This window comes from Protobothrops mucrosquamatus, unplaced genomic scaffold (genome assembly GCF_001527695.2).
Source record: "Protobothrops mucrosquamatus isolate PMUCROS unplaced genomic scaffold, P.Mucros_1.0 scaffold2697, whole genome shotgun sequence".
In the NCBI taxonomy this organism is placed as follows: domain Eukaryota; kingdom Metazoa; phylum Chordata; class Lepidosauria; order Squamata; family Viperidae; genus Protobothrops; species Protobothrops mucrosquamatus.
Genome location: NW_015388743.1, coordinates 21,250 through 40,110, shown reverse-complemented (window position 1 = coordinate 40,110; position 18,861 = coordinate 21,250). Strand labels below are relative to the sequence as shown.

The following is an 18,861-nucleotide window of genomic DNA, read 5'->3' as shown; positions in this document are numbered from 1 at the left end:
AAAGTGGTATATAAGTCTAAGTGCTATTCTATTGCTATAGCACTTAGACTTGTTATGCTATAGCACTTAGTTTCAACTTGTTGTAACTCGCAATTTGCAGGGAGTGTACGGAGGGGGCCAAGAGAGTAAGCTAATCAAGACAATCAAATGGCTAACTCATTAGCTTGCAAACACAAGCAAAACAGAGATTTGAACCAAGAATTTCCCAACCAGTTGTTCAGTTATTATACAATGCCATAAGCATCAAATCCCTCATCACAAGCTGCCACAAGCAAGAACAAGAGAGGACATCAGTCTTGTGGGATTTGTAGAGGCATTTAGTTTCCACTTTAAGAACTAAAAAGATTTTGGTCTCATTCAGCCAAATTCTTTTTTTATTATTCAGAATCTAAGAAATTTACTTACTTATGCAGCACTGCAGTGTGACTCATGTTTCTATTTGAATGAGTGAGATTTAAAATGGTCTATTGTTTATTGAAATTGAGAAAGTTTACAGAGGACAATTTGTAATCTGCTGTAGAACTGTTCTCCAATATAACATCAGCATGATCCAGATGTATGGGAACCATAACTCCCAGGATTCCCAGCAAGTATACCAAAACATTGCTGGAAATTGCAATGCCAGCGTATCTGGAAGGTTGTCTTAAAATCAACTAATGAGGCTTTTTAGATGTGACTTTGAAAGAAAGGCACAAGAACAGCAGAAAAGGCTTACCTTGTTTTGGGACACTCAGCTATAGCAAGTGGGACACATTCTGCCTGTGGCAAGCTTGAAAAGCATTCTGCAACGTTCTGAGAATTTTCTTCATATGCCTTTCCTAACTTGGGGATGGGTGGGATCAAGGCAGCACCTAAAGATTTTTTTGGATTCTCATCATGACCATGTGCAATCTATAGGGATGGATGGGAAGGAAAAAAATAACTTTAAAACTCTGCTGAATGTCACAGGAGCATGAGAACCAGGTTATTTCAAAGACCGCCTCTTCCCATTTGCATCTACCGGTTTGTTGACGGCAGCATGATTGCTTTATGCACAAAAATGGAAGGACACTTCAATTCTCACAATGGACGAATAGCTGCAAAATTTGATGGAGTTAGCAGAGATGGCTAAATTCACTACTTTAATAAAAGAAAAAAAAACATAACTACTTTTGTTTCTACTTGGAAACCACTTCTGGACTTTGTGCTTGAGGTGGAAAGAAAATGAAACTTTGAATTTGGGTTTTACCGATTAAATAGATTTGTTGATATAGAAATAGCTAGTTTACTTGTAAAAGTAAAAAGTTGAGGCTTGATGTTACTGTCTTATTTTACTGCACCAAAGGGACTCAGAAGTCAATGCCTTTTCTTTCTTTTTCCCTTCTTTTCTATACTCTTCCCTTCCCTTTTCTCTTCTCTGTTATTCCTATTATTTGTTTTTGTATTTTATACTATAAATGATTTAAAAAGAAAAAAAATCAGAAAAAAAGAAGAAATTTCAGCAATAATTCTAATTAGATGGAGAGGCTTCGGGAAAGTTTCTGCACTTATTTCACTCGGCTGTAGAAAGTGAGGGATCTGCTTGGGGACTGTCCCAGAGCTCTGCTTCCAATCCCACTTGAAGCTCTCTGCTGCCTTAAGCTTTCTTGTGTCTGAGTCAAACCTTCTCAAGGGCTTCACCTTGTCAAACAAGCTTCAACTAGCCAAGTTATTTTGATAGACAAAGGATATTCTTAATGCAAGAACCAGCAAGTGATTTGACACCTCACTTGTCAGTACCACATAAGCAGAAGTTCTTGCAATTTTATTTTGACCTGTTTGGTAGGAATGTGTTTTCAGGCAGAGGTACCAAAAACTGAATAATTCTCCTTTAAAACACTAATCTATATTGGCAGAGCTAAGAGTCAATGAGACTATTCAGAAAAATCATGTAGGTATACTACTCCACAATGCAAATCAGAGATCATATTATGTTCTCCTTTACAATATAATAGCTCTTTGCCCCTAGAAGGTGGTGCAATGAAAAAGAAAATGCCAGGATAATTGGACTATTCTTTCTAAAAAAAACAACAACAAATAAATCAAAGAGAAAATAAGATGCCTCTCAACCCCAGCTAAACCAGGCTCTGCTTCAGGAGGTAGCAATTGGCCAACATTGGCCAACATTGTCAAGTTGAAAAGCTATGTAGAGTCAGGTCTGAGAGGCTTGAACACTTGAATGGGAGGCCATCAGAGCTGTAGGTTACACTGGAAAAAAAAATATTCCAAATTAAGGCACTGGCAAACCACGTCTGTACTATTGCCAAGAAAACTACAGGAATGTGTTCAGAAAGCGAGCAGGACTTAAGCTCAACTTCAAAGGGTCAAAAAACCTAATCTCTGTTTATGCAGAACATACATTTTTCAGTTGCACAGAAATCTTCAGGAAGCAGAAAGATGGAAGAAAAAAAAAATCCATATCGCATGAAAGCTAAAGTATTTCCTTGTTTTCTAACTTTTCACTCTATTAACATTAGCTGTGGAATAAAAGCTCCCTCTACTTGTTTTTCCTGTCTTCTTTTTTTCCCTCAGAGTTTCAGCTCTTGACTCCTTTTAAATTCTTATTTTTAAAAACTTTACTGGAATACATTTATTATTCCTGCCAGGTAGCTTTGAGTGAGTTCTAGCCAATTTTGCAACTCTTTTGACCTTCCACCAAAGTCTGTTTTTCAGAAGAGAAGCCTATTACTTTTTTGCATTAGTGCTCCTCCTGCTGGCTCTCATCAACTTGTCAGCCTAAATGATAAGACGCAATCACAGGATCCTTGGTCCTCTCCAAATGCCGTTTAATAATTGTCATATCTAAGTTACTACAAGTTCTTAATTTTAGAAGAACTTCATATTGCACTGACTATGCTATATGAAATATATAGTCTTCTTCAGCAATTATTGCAGCATCAGGAATGAATTTATAATGCAGTTCATCTCACTTTGCTGATTCTCTAAGCTGGTTTAACGTCTTCTAATGATACCAAAGCAAGAGAACAAGGGGGGGGGGGGAATCTGTTGGAAAACTGCCAACCCAAAAGTCCCGAGGAATATTTCTCTAATATTCCCAATGGCTGCATCAAGCTCCTGAACCTGGTGTCCACCTCCCAATGACTTAGCAGGCTGGGAATGATGGGAATTGTAGGGCAAAGTTGAGCTGCGCCTTCTCTGGAAACAATAATTTGCAAGGGGAATCAACAATCCTTAGATGTAAAAGTTTATTTTGTCTGTTTCTATACTGCATGCTCTCAATCTATAAGCCAATCCTCAGTGGTCTATTAAGGTCTTTCATTGTTTCGTATTAACAAGAGGTCATTCTGATAATATAGAGCAAAAAGAAAGAAAGAACCATAACACTACTACTAACCATAGTCTACAAGGATTTAATGCTAAATGAAGGAAGTGGAGTTAAGCAAAGACCGCTTGGCTTCGGTAATCAGAAGGTCAAAGGACGGTCCTAATGAAGAGTTTAGGGGCTGAGGAGGCTGCTAGCTTTGAAGAATAATGGATTTCCATTACATGAAGCAAGACTAGTTCAGTGTTAGGTAAAATAATCAGCCTTCCTAAAAGTAAGAGCAGTTTATTTGTGGATGCAACTACTGGGAGAGATGGTAAGCTTCCTTTTTAAAAAGCGGTTTCAAATCAGTGGTCTAACTGCCCCTTCTGTGATTCTACAATTAAATTTTTCCTAATCTTAGATCTCACTAGAACCTGCTCATTTTTTACTTGAAAATACATCTCTTCTATTTCCAGAACAATGCAACTTGAATTTATGTAACCCACACATTCAAATCCTCGTTTTTAATAGCAGATGTATAAAGTAAAGCAAGTTATTCTAAAAACAGAATAACAGAGTTGTTGGAACAGACCTTGAAAGTCTTCTAATCCAACCCCCTGCTTGAGCTTCCATTTCTTAAGCAGGGGCAACATATATTTTATACCTGCTGGGTGGATGTTAATTCTGGATTAGCTCCTTCAGCCTGTAAAGAGCCTGAACCATTCTCCCTAACTTGTGGCTCTGTTTCTTCAGCTCTGTTGGTCTCTGGGGTGTTTGGTATGCTCTGAATAGGAGGCATGGGCTTGGGAGTGACCAGCAGTCTTTGAGAAGCAGATCTGGAAATGGCTGGTTTCAGGGCAGGTCCCTTGGGAACAGCTTTGTCCAGCAAGCCTGCAAGTACAAAAGATAAAAACATGGAAATATTTGCAGGCTAATGTCGAATTTCAAGGAAGTGTCCCTCAGCAGCACCAAACTGATTGCATAACAAATTATCACTTGTTTTCCAGATGAGTTTTGTCCTATAGTGGGTTATTTTCAACACCAGGAAATGCCCTGAATAAAGGTATGATGCATTCTTATCCTGCAGTTGTCTCTATGTATGCAGAGGTCAAAGTACCAGGTTAATCCAACCCCTATGATAATCATCAGCTTCCATAAATGAATCCAAGAAACAGCTATATCCTGTTTCTGAGTAAGTAGCAACTGGGCCTTCCTCCTAACTGACATATGGAAAGAAAGATCATTACCTTTCACAATTAATTCAAAGGCAAAAGATCTAATGGCATGCTATACCTAAAATAGTGAAAAAGGATCCAGTAAACTGGGCCTTTAAAAAAAATGAACACAACAACACAGCATCAGGTGTATACAACAAACTCACACAAGGCTGGGCACACAGGTAACATGCAACAAAGAGCCCAAATTGGTAATTCTACCTATTTCATTGATTTGGCAAGCGTTAATTTCATTTCACTTTAAGAAGCCTTCAGGTTGATTTGAAAATAGTTGGTGTGCAAAATGGCTCTCAGTTGCTTTCTTATTGAGGTCAGTAAATCAAATCAAATCTTTGTTGCCATCATAGACCAGCATAACAAAGTCAGTATGTTTATGGCATCACCTGCTAGAGTATTGGAGAAGAAACTTACACTAGACTAGATGTTATCCAGCACAGTTCTTTTAACTTTAAATAAATACATTATCATTTTGGTCCAATTGCCTTGCAGGTATGTGTTGCTAGATTGATTGATGATTGTATGTACTAATGGCAGATTTTAATAACTCTGTAATTCTTCTCTCTAATAATGTAGCTCAACTGAGCTTTAGACCACGGAGCCAATAATTCAAGAATTATGGTTTCACTGGGTACTTATTCTGGCTCAGCCTCCAGTCATAAAATTAGAATAATGACAACTTACCCAAACAAGGCTGAAAGCTATACTTGATTTATAGCAATTGTATATAAAGGTTACAGATAAATGTATTCTTACCAGAACTCATCCTACCTTTTTTTGATGCCAGTAGGCCTTCTGACATTCTTCTTTTTTTGAGCTTATCCTTAATTTGAGCAGTCTCCATGGCTGCACTATTTATCTCCAATTCACTGAGACTGTACTTTGGCTGGGCATTAGGTATCTGTGAAGAGCCATTCATGACTGTACTGTCTGTATTCTTCTGAAGGCCATGTCTACTGTCACAGCTCTCCAGAGAAGAAACATCTGGAGGTTCTCCTTTGCTTCCCCATAAACATGATTGTTTTTTTAAAACTGAATGAAGAGATGCTGTGGAATAATTTAAGCAGAGCAGCTTGGTTACTCAGTCTGAAATTTACTTCTGCAGAGAACTAGGAAGTCAGGGGGTTGATTAAGAACCTCAGATACAAGGATAGTCAGCCAGACAGATGCAATGTAAGATGTGTCTTCTCTTCTGCAAAATTCTGTATACAGTAATGTAATGTTCTGAAAGATTTAGCTTATTGTGCAGGGATGGGGGGAAAATAGCTATTGAAAGGCCTTAGAATTTGAAAGACTATTGAATAGCATAGAATGTACACTATCTAAAAATCAACACAGCAATATCATGATGCCAATATCTTTGTATAAAATTCCGATTGTGTTTGTAATATGTTCCTGGTTTGAGAGCAGATCAGCATTATGCAGTATATTGTTGAACTGCTTTGGATAGGTTTTCCATGAGATAGACTTAAATTTGCTACATCACTACTGAAAGGCTGACTAGTTCTGCTTCTCTTCCCAGTCTAATATATTCTTTCAAATTGTCTCAATACTTGCAAGTTTCCATAATATTTCACCCATACTATATTGATAATAGCTATTTTATGGCTTCAGCTAATCCCAAGATTATTGCTCAAGCTGCAACACCTTAGAGATCTGTGTGTACATAAAAGTCACTGAAATGTGTGTGTGAACATAGACACAGCTCTGCTGGATATTAGAGAAAATCAGCTTCTCATTAAGTCTATTTATTGGGGTCACAACCACACCCATATCTAGGCTGCCAATCATACCCAGGGTAGGGTCCTCGCCCTCATGTGTTGTCATCCATCCATTTCCATGGAGCTGCAAAGTAGAATCAATGCTTCCTCCTCTAGATGACTTGCATCCAGATTTTAGTTTGGGAATGCTGCCACAATATATTGCAACCTGAGCTTGGTACTTTCCTATAAAATAAAATAAAAATGAATAATAGAAGGAGAACAATCATTTGCTAATCCTTCAAGTCTTGCATATCCCTTGTTTTGCCTCAGGTTGGCTCCACTCAGGACAGAATTTTCAGGGAGGGATCAGGGAAACTCAGTGTGTAAGCAGACTTCAATTCTGAGAATTTGCAACAAAAAAAAGCGAAAGAAGGAAGGAAGGTCTTTACCTGCCATAAAATCATCATGTGTTGCCATGCGCCTCAAAGAGCCTGAGATACCTGCACAGCTAAGGAGTTGCAACTTCTACTCCATTTTTCTGGACCCAGAACTGCTGTTACTTCTTTCCCAGAATATCTCAGTTTCTGCATGAAGGGACAGTATAAACATCACAATGTATGGCATAATCTTTATGACTATACATTCTCACCTGCCAGAAACATTTTTTAAATACACAATTGTTACTATCAATTATTTTGATTTAGCCATAAACTGTTGCCACCATTAAACATTTTAATAGGAAATAGTGCATAAATTTATGACAGCTAAATAAGTAGAATAAAGAACTGAGAACTGCTTCATACATTTTAAAAATCCTACACAAAAATAATCTATTTAAAAATCATGCAATTGCCATATTGAGTGAAATAGTCGTATGAGTTATTAATCAAGTTGCAAATACAGGATAGGAAGTTAGCCTTTAGTCTAGATGACAACAGTTCTCCAAGATGGCAGGGTATGGAATTCTGTGGTAAGTAGATGTGGATGTGAAACTGAAAGTCGGACGGGTTGTTTGCAATGAAGACATTTTATGTTGCCTTGTGGAACCTGATAAATCAGAAACTTCTCAGGGATGACAACTAGGAAGTTTGCCTGTTCTTGACTGAGAAGTCTGATAATGGTGGAGTATGTAACACCTCGAAAACAGCAGATTTATACTTTGTGGTGCTCCTAAATTCATAAATGTTCATAAAGGACTAAGAGGAAAATAGCATCTTCAATTGGTACTGTATAGCAGATATGACAAAAAGAATAGTTTTTTTCTAGCTACAACAGTACATGCACTGGTAACCTCACATTAGATGTTGGATTACTCTTGTGTGCTCTAGTGCTCTTGTGGAGCCACCTTTGCTCTTTGCCTGAGGTTGCAGCTGAGCAGAATATAAGAGTCAATTTGTTGAATGGGATACCAGTAGATACTGTATTATTAGTTTTAGATGATGGCTATTAGTAATTGAGTCAAAAGTTTTTGCTTGTGGCCTATTCCGCCTGATGAAATCTGGAACCATAAGAAACTACAGATGCCTTTCCTTCCCATAAAATCAGATGGTCACCAAGATCAACATCTGACTCTTAAAGACAAATAGGCTTTTTCTGCAGTGGCTCTTCCTCCTTGTCATTCAGGAGACACCATATCTCTTATCTACTTTGCTAAAGACTAATGTATGAATCCAGTTTTTTTCTTTTCTTTCCATATTTTAAATGATTTTATGCTTAATAGTCTATTATTTTGTGTAATTATGCTTCATATTTATTTTTAACTGAATACAATGTTTACAGTTGTTGACATAAGGGATATAAAATCTGCAAATAAATATAACTTTAATACACCTTCTTACAAAGTTTTCAATCAAGAACCATTGCATTAAGAATTTCACAGAAATGCAAAGTCCACAAGATCACTAGGTCACAATTATCACATTTCTGTTGGAGATGCAAATCAGGTCAATCTATGTCCAGTATCAGAAAAATCAAATTTGTGGGGTCCTCTTTGAGCTTGATTATTTTCTTGCAGACATTTCATTACCCAACTAGGTACCAACTAGTTACCCATCAATGCTCGCGTGGGCTTTGCTCTTTGTTTATATAAAAGTGGTTTTGGTAGGAATGTTCTTGGTACTGTATGATAGTTCCTTGATTAGGTTGTTTATTGTTTGTTTCTCTGAGTTGGTTGTTCCTTGATTGGAGTATTGTTTACTGCTTGATCGTTGGTCTGATATTAATCCTGGTGTTTATCTCTGCTTATCTGAATATTGATTGCTGATGAAGAGATGTTTTGGTTTTTTGTTTCCTTTTCTAGCTTTTTGATTATCTCACTTGAATAGGATGTGCTTATCTTTACATGCCTGTTGCTGGCTTCTTTGTATGTATACCAGGTTTCCAGGAATTTTCTAGCATTTGGGACTTAACTTGGTGTAGGATGCTCAGTTGAAACTATGGTCAAGTCTGTCCCCATACTATACAATTAAGGAGTTTTCATGATGTCTCTTGGCTGCTAGTTGATGTTCATGGATGCACTCTGCTAGTCTTTTATCTGTCCTACATAGTGGCTATTACAATCCTTATACTGTAAACTGTAGAGGACTCCTAGATTTTTTTTAATGGTTACTGGGTCTTTTGGTTTACTTAAGATGTTTTGGAGAGCTTTAGTTGGTTTGTGTACTATGGTGATAGTTGTAATAGTCTGTTGGTTGTTTCTGAGATGTTTTTGATGTATGGGAGTGTTGTCCTTTTTCATAGCTTGTGTGAGTTATGTTGTAGTGGGTTGAGTGGTTAGGTACTTTTGGATAAAGTTGCATGGGTATCCATTTTGTTGGAAGATGTTGTAGAGATGATCTATGTCCTTTTTCTGATGTTCAGGGTTGCTGTTGTGGGCTTGTGCTCATCTAAAAAGTGTTCTTAGACAGCCTCTTTTGTGGGAAGTTGGGTTGTGACTTTGATAATGGACCACTTGGTTAGTGTGGGTGGTTTTACAATAAACTTTATTAAACAGCCATTACGTCTGTTGATAAAGATATCCAGGAAGGTCAATATATTGCTTTCTTCTTCTCTTGTGAATTTTATTCCTTTCAAAATGATGTTGTTTGTTTCAGGTGTCTTTACCTTTAGTTATTCCTATTTTTGTTTCATCATATCGATCCATACCTTTGATTGTACATGTGGGATTGCTTCAGTTTCTACATGCTGTATTATGGTCTCTGCTATGAGTCCTGAAACCAGTGATCCCATGGGTGTTCCTCTTATTTATTGCTATATTTATCTGTCAAATTGAAAGTAGGTAGTAAGGCAAAGCATGATCTATGAAATTTATTAATACACAAAATTGCATTCACCAAGACTGCTCCGAGACATTTTTCTGTCTGAAGCAAACAACAAGATACTTTTACCATTCATCCTACAGATAAGTAGTTGAATTTTATTACTGACTCTTGTCTTGAGAGAACACCTTTTTGCAACTGAGGACAGCAAAATCACTTGGGGAATATTAGACAAATTGCCTGAAAAATACATGGTTCTGTCCTCAAAATGAGGGTGCCACCTGGGAGCTATCGCCACCATTGTCCAGCATTTTTCACTTAAAGAAAACAGTTCACTCTATCTAAGGATTCAGATATAAATCATGCTTTCTTTAAGAACATATAAGAGCAGCAAGAAAGTGATTGATTTGTGACAAGATTACATTTATTATTAAGTCAGATTTACTACAACAGGTTTGCCTGATCTGAGCCCCAGATTTGCATTCAGGTTATGAAATTGCTAACACAGAGGACCCACTAAAAATTGCCACCAAATTAATTGGCAATTGGCAGGAAAGCAACATCATTAAAGGCCCAAGGAATCATCAATAATCAGTACTGAATTGACTTGAATGCAACTTAAATTAACTCATGTTTATTTGTAATTGTATGACTCTTCTGCTTCATAAAAAAGGCATGAACATAGATGGGTGGAAGAACCTTGGGGAACCCAAAACAAACACATGGCAAAAGTATCATGTGGTGATTTAGAATCAATGCCAAATGTCCCCTCTGAAAGTGGCCCACATGCAGCAGTCATTTGTTTAAAGAGACTAAATTCTTTGGATATTAGAGTATACAGTATGGAAAGAGCCTGTGTATATTTCAGTGATGGACAAGCTTGTTTATTATAACAAATATCTTAATTCCACAGTAAAAAGAAGAGACATTTCCACAAGGAATTAACCTGATCAATCACTGCAAGGAGATTGGTTTGTGAACACAAAATCTGGAAAGACAAATTGAGTACTTCATGCTTGCTTAAACCATGACAATAGAATATGAACCTGGGATAGAATAAGAAATATTGATTTACTCATCCAATAAAAATGAAATATTGAGAGTGCTTCTATGAATGTCTCAACATGAAATCAGCCAATTAACTATGAATTTGGATATAATTTATTTCTCCACTTATCATGCTATAACCTGACAGCCATTGCTTAGGCATCTTCCCTATGGAAGATTTCTTCTCTTTGGCACTCTACTCTGTGAATCACTAAATTTGATCAAATGAATGATTAAATAAGATAGTGTCAAATGCCAAGACAAATTGAATGTTTCATGCCAAAAAAAAACCCTGCACATTTTATAAGGGAAACTTCTGCAATGAAAAGTTTCTAAATAATCAAAGTTCCCATATCTCTTCTTAGTCTTAAGCAGGGGTTCTCAACCTGGGCCACTTTAAGACTTGTGGACTTCAACTCCCAGAATTCCTCAGCCAGCAAAGCTGGCTGAGGAATTCTGGGAGTTGAAGTCCACAAGTCTTAAAGTGGCCCAGGTTGAGGACCCCTGGTCTTAAGGATAGTGGTTACACTTCCAAGCAAATCATTCATCTGTAAATGGCTTGCTCTTTTTTATTCTTTAAAGAAGGTTATGAGGCTTTTTTAGGGATCAGTGGCATTCTCAAAAGTAAAGGTAATTCTGGAACTAACACATGTGCTTTGAGGCATGCTTTTTGATTGATTGATTGATTAAATGTTAATGTAAAGATCCAAGTGGCACAGAAAAGTACAAAAGTACAAAAGATGTTCATGTTGGAAATTGGATGCAGGAGATGACCAGGCTGAGCCCAAGGGAAGGGTCAAATACATCATACATCATAAGTTCCTGTGTGCCTGCAAGACATCTAAGTCCATCCACCTTGAATGCCGCTTATCTCCCACTCATTTCCTTTGACCATTGGTTAGTCAGATTCTTGTAGAGAGCTTGAGCTTAAGCTTGCAATAAATAATTATGCTCATTTGAGCTGCCTGAATCTCTTGATTTTCCCAGAGCTTGACACTGGGTTCACCAAAAAGTAGTAAATATGGTTAAGAGAAGGTAAGAATTAAATCTACACAATATCTACCCTCACATATAAGCCCATCCTCAGATAAGGCAAACCTTGAATTTTTCATGTTTAATTTTCACATAAGTAATTCATGAATTATCTATCTTTTCATGGGTCATCTTATCCACAGATGGATTTATATACAAGTATGTACAGGATATAAGGATACTTTTGAAAAGAATCACCATACATACTTGCAGATAAGCCCATCCATCAATAAGCCAAACCCAATCTTTTGGGTATATTTTGGCACTTATAATTCTTGACTTATTCATGAGTATATATGGTATGTTCAGCCTGGAGAAAACAACACAAAGAGAAAAGAGACATTCCTGAATGACCCTCACCCAGAAAAAGGAAAAGATATATCTTTGGAAGCAAAAGAGCCCAGAACTGATTTAAAATAATTTACAATGTAGAAGAAAAGATTTTAGTGAAATTGAAATATAGTATCTCTTGATAGTAAGACCCTTGTGACGTACAGAACTACCAGGAGCAGGCTGAACAAGAGAATAAACATAGCACATCCAACATTGGGAGCAAAGTTACTCAACACAATCCTGTTTTCAGGTTGTGTATACTTGCAACTACCTTTTGAAATACCATTCTTTTAAATAAAATCCAAAGCATAGAATTATTAAAAATGCAAACTCAGCCACAAAAATCCATTATATCTAAAACCTTATACCTAGCATTGAAGTACAGTAGAATTCAGTAATGTTACTTATTAAAAACTTTCCCATAAAGGAAATTGTAACCTATTTTATGTTCTTAATTCTTGAGCTCCCAGAGGAAATGATTCTTTAAAAGGATAGCTACCTTAAGACGTTGCATCAAGCAAGTTAACCACAGGGTAACTATTCTTGAGACTGATTATAAGCAGAGGCATGAATTTGAATAAGGGAGGGGAGAGACTGAGTGGTTTTTGAATCCAACTCTCGCTGTAATTTGACACGTCTATGGAGTGGCAACTTTAGGTCATGGCAAATTATTTAAACACCTTGCCCAATGTTTTCAGAGTACATATTGTGACTGTCTCCATTAGAGCTGTGGCCAAGATGCACGGATTTCTGAAAGGTGGCTGATGGATTGTGCAACAAGCTTTCACAGTTAAACAAAGACGCAAGGACAGAGAGTATATTCTCATTCATTCTTCTTAGGGACCGTGCAGTCAATGACATGCTTCTTTTCACTTCAATGACTTTTAGATCAGAATCTTGTCATGAAGACGCTCATGATGGGAACAGCTTCCAATTCCTCTCCCTGCTCATTTCAACATTAAATCAGTCTATGAGTTGGGGCATTTGTTCTTCGTGAGAAAAAGGACTGGTTCAAACATATACGTTCTTTCTTATTATTTTAGTATTTACTGATGATATACAGGTATGTCCACCACAAATACAGGCTCATCATATGCTAAATATCAGGTCTCTCTATTCTCTTTCTGGTTTTTTTAAAGCGACTCTCATTGTATCGGATATGTATTTAATATATTTCCTCAAAGCTGAGCCAGACATGCCAGTAAGTAGGCAACTTTTAGTAGTTCAAGTGCAGGTTAGATACAGTTACATATTATATTATAGTTTATTGATTTAATTTCTATTGTGATCCATCTCAACCAAGTGACCCTGGGTGCCAAATAGTTCTAAAGCAATTAAAACCAGCACAAAATAATTATAGATTTTGAGCAGAGAAAATGGGAGAGAATTGGCAATTAATGTCAAAAATGTGAAGAAATATTTACATTTTAAGTCTGGCTCATATTTTAAATTTTCATACTTGAATTTACCATTGAAACTCTGAAAGCAGTGAGCTCTTAGTGCTTTGCATTTTGGTATGTGCATGAGTAAAGAACTTTTTGTTCTTAGCTAAACTGTACAATCAAGGTCAACACAAAAAGCTCCTGAACCTGATTCGATCATTTTGTCTGCTGGCATTCAGCCCACCATTTACTTGAGGAACCACAGCATGCTTTAATACGTCACTTCTCTGAGAGGTTTTCAGTTGCCTCTCTAGTCCAAAGAGTGGACTTGGAAGAATGGGCAAAAATTGAGTTGCCACCTAATTACAAAAACTGGGCCATTTGTATGTTACCTTCATGATTTGACTTTCCTACCTATTAGTTTCTGCATGACTCCACAAGCTGAAACTTCACTTTCTATGCCTCATAGATTCATGTTCATTAAATAATTTCTGCAATGGGCTAATAAGAGTTCACCTAAAATATATATTTCACTAACAATGAAAACTGTGGCAGGATCTCTTATTTCAACATTTAATCTTTCCTAATTATTTTATACTGAATGTTCTTGCATTGTACATAGGAGAATAAGATTTCAGTTTTGGACCTAGTGACTATAATCCAAGCTAATAATAGGGAGACAGCTGCTTGCTGCTTAATGGATAAAGAGACCATCTGGCTACTAACTTTGCTCTGTAGATATGAACCATCTGTAATAGCTGTGAATTCACTGAAAAGATAAGAAAAAGGTGACTGAAATAAAACTACATACCTTTCCAGCTGGTTAAGTCCTACTCATATCTTGCGTAATGCTGCTGCTAGAACAAATATTAAATAAGCATAATACTAGCCAGAACGTTGGCCAATTCACACTAATCAGTATAGCCATTCTATTTATCAAGCAGAGTGACTGCTTTAGGAATAAGACATAACACATTGGAATGTAAAACTTGTTTTTAATCTAAAGGGAAGGAACAAGGTGTACATGTAAAAAGGAAAGATAAGGAGATAGAACGGTCAAGAGAGAGGCAGAAAGAAACAGTTGAGCATTTTGAGACAGTATGTGTTCCGGAAAAATAAGAGTCTATGATTCTAAGAAGCAGCCTACTGATCTTGGCTTTCTTAAAATGCAAACTGTATGCTTCTAATGTTATAAGAAAGTCAAGTTCCAACAGGTAGAGCTACTGGTAGCATTCAGAGGGACAAGGACATAAGAGCAGTCTTTGTAAGAGCTAAAGGCAAGATGCATTATTCTTTGCTCCTTCCATTAACTAACAAAAGCCAAATACATTATGCTAAATGAATATATAGGTATGTTTTACATTAAAAAGAAGAAAAAATGAAATCCATGCCAAGTAATATACATATATTAGGACTAATCCAAATGACATCCAAAGAAAGTTTTTTTTCAATATTTCTTAACATAGAGATTTAGATTAAAATGGTAAAGAATCAGAAATCTTTTTATTTATTTTAGATTTACAGTATGTTAGTTATTTTTCCATAATGAGGACAGAGAAAACCTGTTCCAATTTCTTGTCATAACATATAAATGTGGCAGACAGAAGTAATAATGCAACTTTTGGATCAAAGGAATACAAGAGCCAAGATTATGGATCAATAGTTCTGCTTTACAATTCAGAAGTAAGACTTGACACAGTCAGTTCAGGCATCCTGGAAGAATTATTGAATGATTGTGTTCTAATAACTCTAAAATATGTATAGCCAAACTCTAAAGCACAGACCTGTCACTTGGGTTTAACTAGACTACAAGAAAGAAAGAAAAAAAAATTGCCTGAGAAGTTTTTAGTTGGTCTTTTATCAGGGAAGCATGACTATGTGGGTGAGCCAAGAATAATTTGAACATCTCTCAAGTCTATAACTTCTGATTTTCACACATTTCATGAAACCAGAAGAGATTATTCCAGAGTGGCCAACTGCTCAGAAACAGCTAAGCAGACTCAACATTATTCATTAAAGATAGACTAGTTAGTTGAGTAATAATAGTAGTAAAAATTTGTCAATCTTAAATTGCTCGAATATTTTGTTGCTCCCCCTTACCATCAAAGAGAAGGAGCCTTAGGGCTGTTTCACTTTTTTGCCCACTTCTGCTTCTTTTTTTTTACTTTTTGTACTTAGGGGACAAGAGATTCTAAACCAAAAAAAGTTGTCGTCTTCCTCTCTCCAGCTTCCCAAGCAGTTTCTAGCATCAATACTGAGGCACACTGTATTGCAGTAAGTAGCAAGCAGCAAGGCAATAATCCAGAGGGAGAAAGCGTACCAGCAAACATCTCTAATAATGTGCTGAGGGAGCGTCTGCTTCATACCCCATGGGGAGCTGAAAAGCTCATATTTCTTGTCAATGGCAGGAGAATGGCCAGAAATTTAAAAACTTTATCAGGAATTTCCAGAAGGAAAGAGCAAGCATTCCCTCACAGACATTGCAGCCTGTGTCTATGGGTCAAATCAGGTCCTCCAAAGAAAGCCTGGGATTTACTATCTTTACTAGGGAGGCTGCAAGATGCACAGATGCACAGGATAATACTTCACTATTCAGCCTTCATTCAGTTAATTTGTTATACTTATGCATCACTGAAACAACAGGGATTTCCAGAGAAACCTGGACTCTATAATTCAAGAGAGTGAAATAGCACAGGAAGTAGAGATGGATGGGAAGCAGAAGAATCTGGAGTTCCTTCAAATGCTTAGAATTCCTCAAGGCACCAGGTACAATAAGGCAGTATTTCTCAACTTTGGCAACTTTAAGATATGTGGAATTCAATTCCAAAAATTCCCAGCCAGTCAGTTGGCTGGGAAATTCTGGAAGTTGAAGTCCTCACATCTTAAGGTTGCTAAAGTTGACAAATGCTGCAGTAAAGTATGGAAACCAAGAGACAGAGGAAAAACTTGAAGGATATATGAATGGTGGGATTAGAGAGAAATTCAGAGAAATTATTCCCAGGCTTAGACACAATAAGACTTTTGAAGAAGCAGAAAACATCATGTGTTTACATCGCCAAAGTGCAACAAACAACATCAGATGAATGGCATCTCTGCCAAGTTTCTCAAACTCCTCAGTAAAAAAAAACAAAAAACATTAATCCATATTATTGGAGTATAGAAATTGCAAAATTATAATAACTAATAATAGTAACACAGCCATCAAAACATTATTCAAATTTCTAAAAACCAATAGGAAGCTTATGAGGTTTTTGGTAGAGCTTCATATTTCAAAGCCATACAACTTAAATTACCCTTGTTTGTTTAAATTTTAGATTGCTTGAACTCTAATAGAAAGGAATTTGAGTCAATCTACTTTTTTTATTAGGAATTTTGGTACCATGGGCTGGAGACTCCTCTATTCTATCCTTTTCCAGAAAAAAATGCCATAAACCATCCATAATGCAAAGTATCTTCAGGAACTAGCTTTCCAGAGAGTTGCTGGGCTTCAACTTTTCACACATTTGATAAAAGCAATTGGCTATATTTAAACAGATTTGGTTTATTGAACACACCAGAGTAACTCATACATAATATTAACCCACTGTTGGTAAATTTGTGCATTACATCAAGACAAGAACAAACAAACACTGCCTAATATAACTTATGATTATTAAATGACAGTTCCACTGGGGTAAGCCACTAATCCCAGATGCTGTAAGTCTGTTTTGGGACGGTTAGGGGGACTTCAGCTTCCATAACCCTCAACCACAGTGGACGAGCCCATATGTGCACATTTCCACCTGATGATTTTTCCCTCCAATATTCCACCTCACAATTTATGCGATTTACAAAAAGATAAAATGATTGGCTGGTTGGTAAATTACTCTGAGATCATTTTTCTGCCCCATGATCTACTGTATTGTCACTAATTTTCACAGAGGCCATTGCAAATTTCTAGATATTTCATCGGCCACCAGAAGTAAGAACTCATCATATCCTCCTCAGCTTCACTCTTACACTACACTCTTATAGCACTCCTTACAAGGATCTCCTGGATGGCCTTTTTTTTGAGTTTTCCAGAAACAGCTACTCCTCTCTTTGAAGGGTTTGTATAGCCTCTCCACCTGGGAAGCCTTGTACCAGATCTGGAACAGCATTTATCCCTTAATTAAAAAATATATGCAAAATAGCTTAAGGGCTGCATGACAAGTTCTACAGGCTGTGTGCTTGTGGCAGAGTAAACAGCCTTAGAGGAAAGGGCTGATCCCTCAAATAGCAGTGAAGGCAGTTCTTGTCACTCACCTGCTCTAGTCTTTTATGTCAGGATCCTGAACAAATGTGCTGTCTGTGGCAGAGCCTCAGAAGGTGGGTACAACTGCTTTCCTTTCCCCTTAATAATTTTGTCCTTCCTCGGCAGCTTTCAAAAGCTGTGGGTATCCCTTCAAGGCCAACCCTCTTCAGCACTAGGCTAATAAGCTTGCACTTGCAGGTTACACATGCAGACCAGCAAACAGTGTCACCTACCGTGAACAAACAAGGCTGCATAGCAACCATGTTTTCTAAGGAGTCTTGAGATGCCGGTGGCGTGAGGAAGAGATTTTGCTGGCCTGTCTCTCCTGGGGATTTGCACGATGAGCACTGGAGTGACCTGGCAGCACCTTAACTCTGAAAAAGTCTCAACAATAATAGGAAAGGGGATTATGTGCGCTGGGCCTTTGCTTCCAGGAGCTAATAACATGAGCAAACGTACATCCCCAGTAGAGAAAAGATGCTGTAAATTCTCAAGGGAGGGAGGGAGGGAGAGAGAGAGAGAGGGGGGGGACCTTCTGCTTACTGAGGGACCTTCTGCTTACTGAGTAGACAAAATTGCCACCTCACAGCCTTTCCTCATTCATGTTTTCTTTTAGATAACAATTACTGACTGGATTAGAGTATTACTGAGGGAACAAATTGTTTTGCAATTCTCTTGTCACATATCTCACAAATAATCCTGTGAAGTAGATAATATGACAGATTGAAGACAATGCCTCATTGAATCAGTGCTTACCACTTTTGCATAAAAATTTAGAATCAGAGAGTTGGAAGAGGTAGTACAAGTTACCTAAGCCATCCCCCTGCTCAGTTCAGGATCCAGTAGTATATCTCTGCAGATGTCTATCTAGCCTCTGTTGGAAGACCTCTAGCAAAACTGACCTCTCTACCTTATGTGACAGTCTGTTTCACTGGCTGAGAGCTCATACAGTGAGGAAGCTCCTCGTTGCATCTAACCTGAGCATACTTACTTGTAATTTTAACCTATAGCAGGGATCTTCAAACTTGGCCCTTTTATGACTTGTGGACTTCAACTCCCAGAATTCCTCAGCCAGCGTGCCTGGCTGAGGAGTTCTGGGAGTTGAAATCCACAAGTCATAAAAGGGCCAAGTTTGAAGACCCCTGACCTATAGGTTCTGGTCCTGCCCTTTGGGATAATAAGTCCACTCTTTCTTCGATGAGACAACCCTTCTGCTGTTTGAAGATTACTATCAAACGTCCCTTCAGTCATCTCTTCTGTGGACCAAGTGTACCTAGTTATTTCATTCCCCTCTGAAACCATACCATGACTGAAAATGC

General features: G+C 37.4%; 1 protein-coding gene across 1 annotated transcript in view; it reads right to left on the bottom strand.

The window, feature by feature from the left end:
- TOGARAM2 (TOG array regulator of axonemal microtubules 2) overlaps positions 1-17,719 on the bottom strand; it is a 50,750-nt gene extending 33,031 nt beyond the window's left edge. Inside the window, exons 1-6 of the mRNA XM_015825585.1 lie at positions 17,554-17,719; positions 6,668-6,802; positions 6,309-6,461; positions 5,287-5,562; positions 3,948-4,174; positions 716-891 (exon numbers count right to left, since the gene is read on the bottom strand). Of these exons, the coding sequence (XP_015681071.1) occupies positions 716-891; positions 3,948-4,174; positions 5,287-5,562; positions 6,309-6,461; positions 6,668-6,695 (860 nt within the window). The 5' untranslated portion in view covers positions 6,696-6,802; positions 17,554-17,719. The remainder of the gene's footprint in view (positions 1-715; positions 892-3,947; positions 4,175-5,286; positions 5,563-6,308; positions 6,462-6,667; positions 6,803-17,553) is intronic.
- Between the last annotated feature and the right edge of the window lie 1,142 nt (positions 17,720-18,861).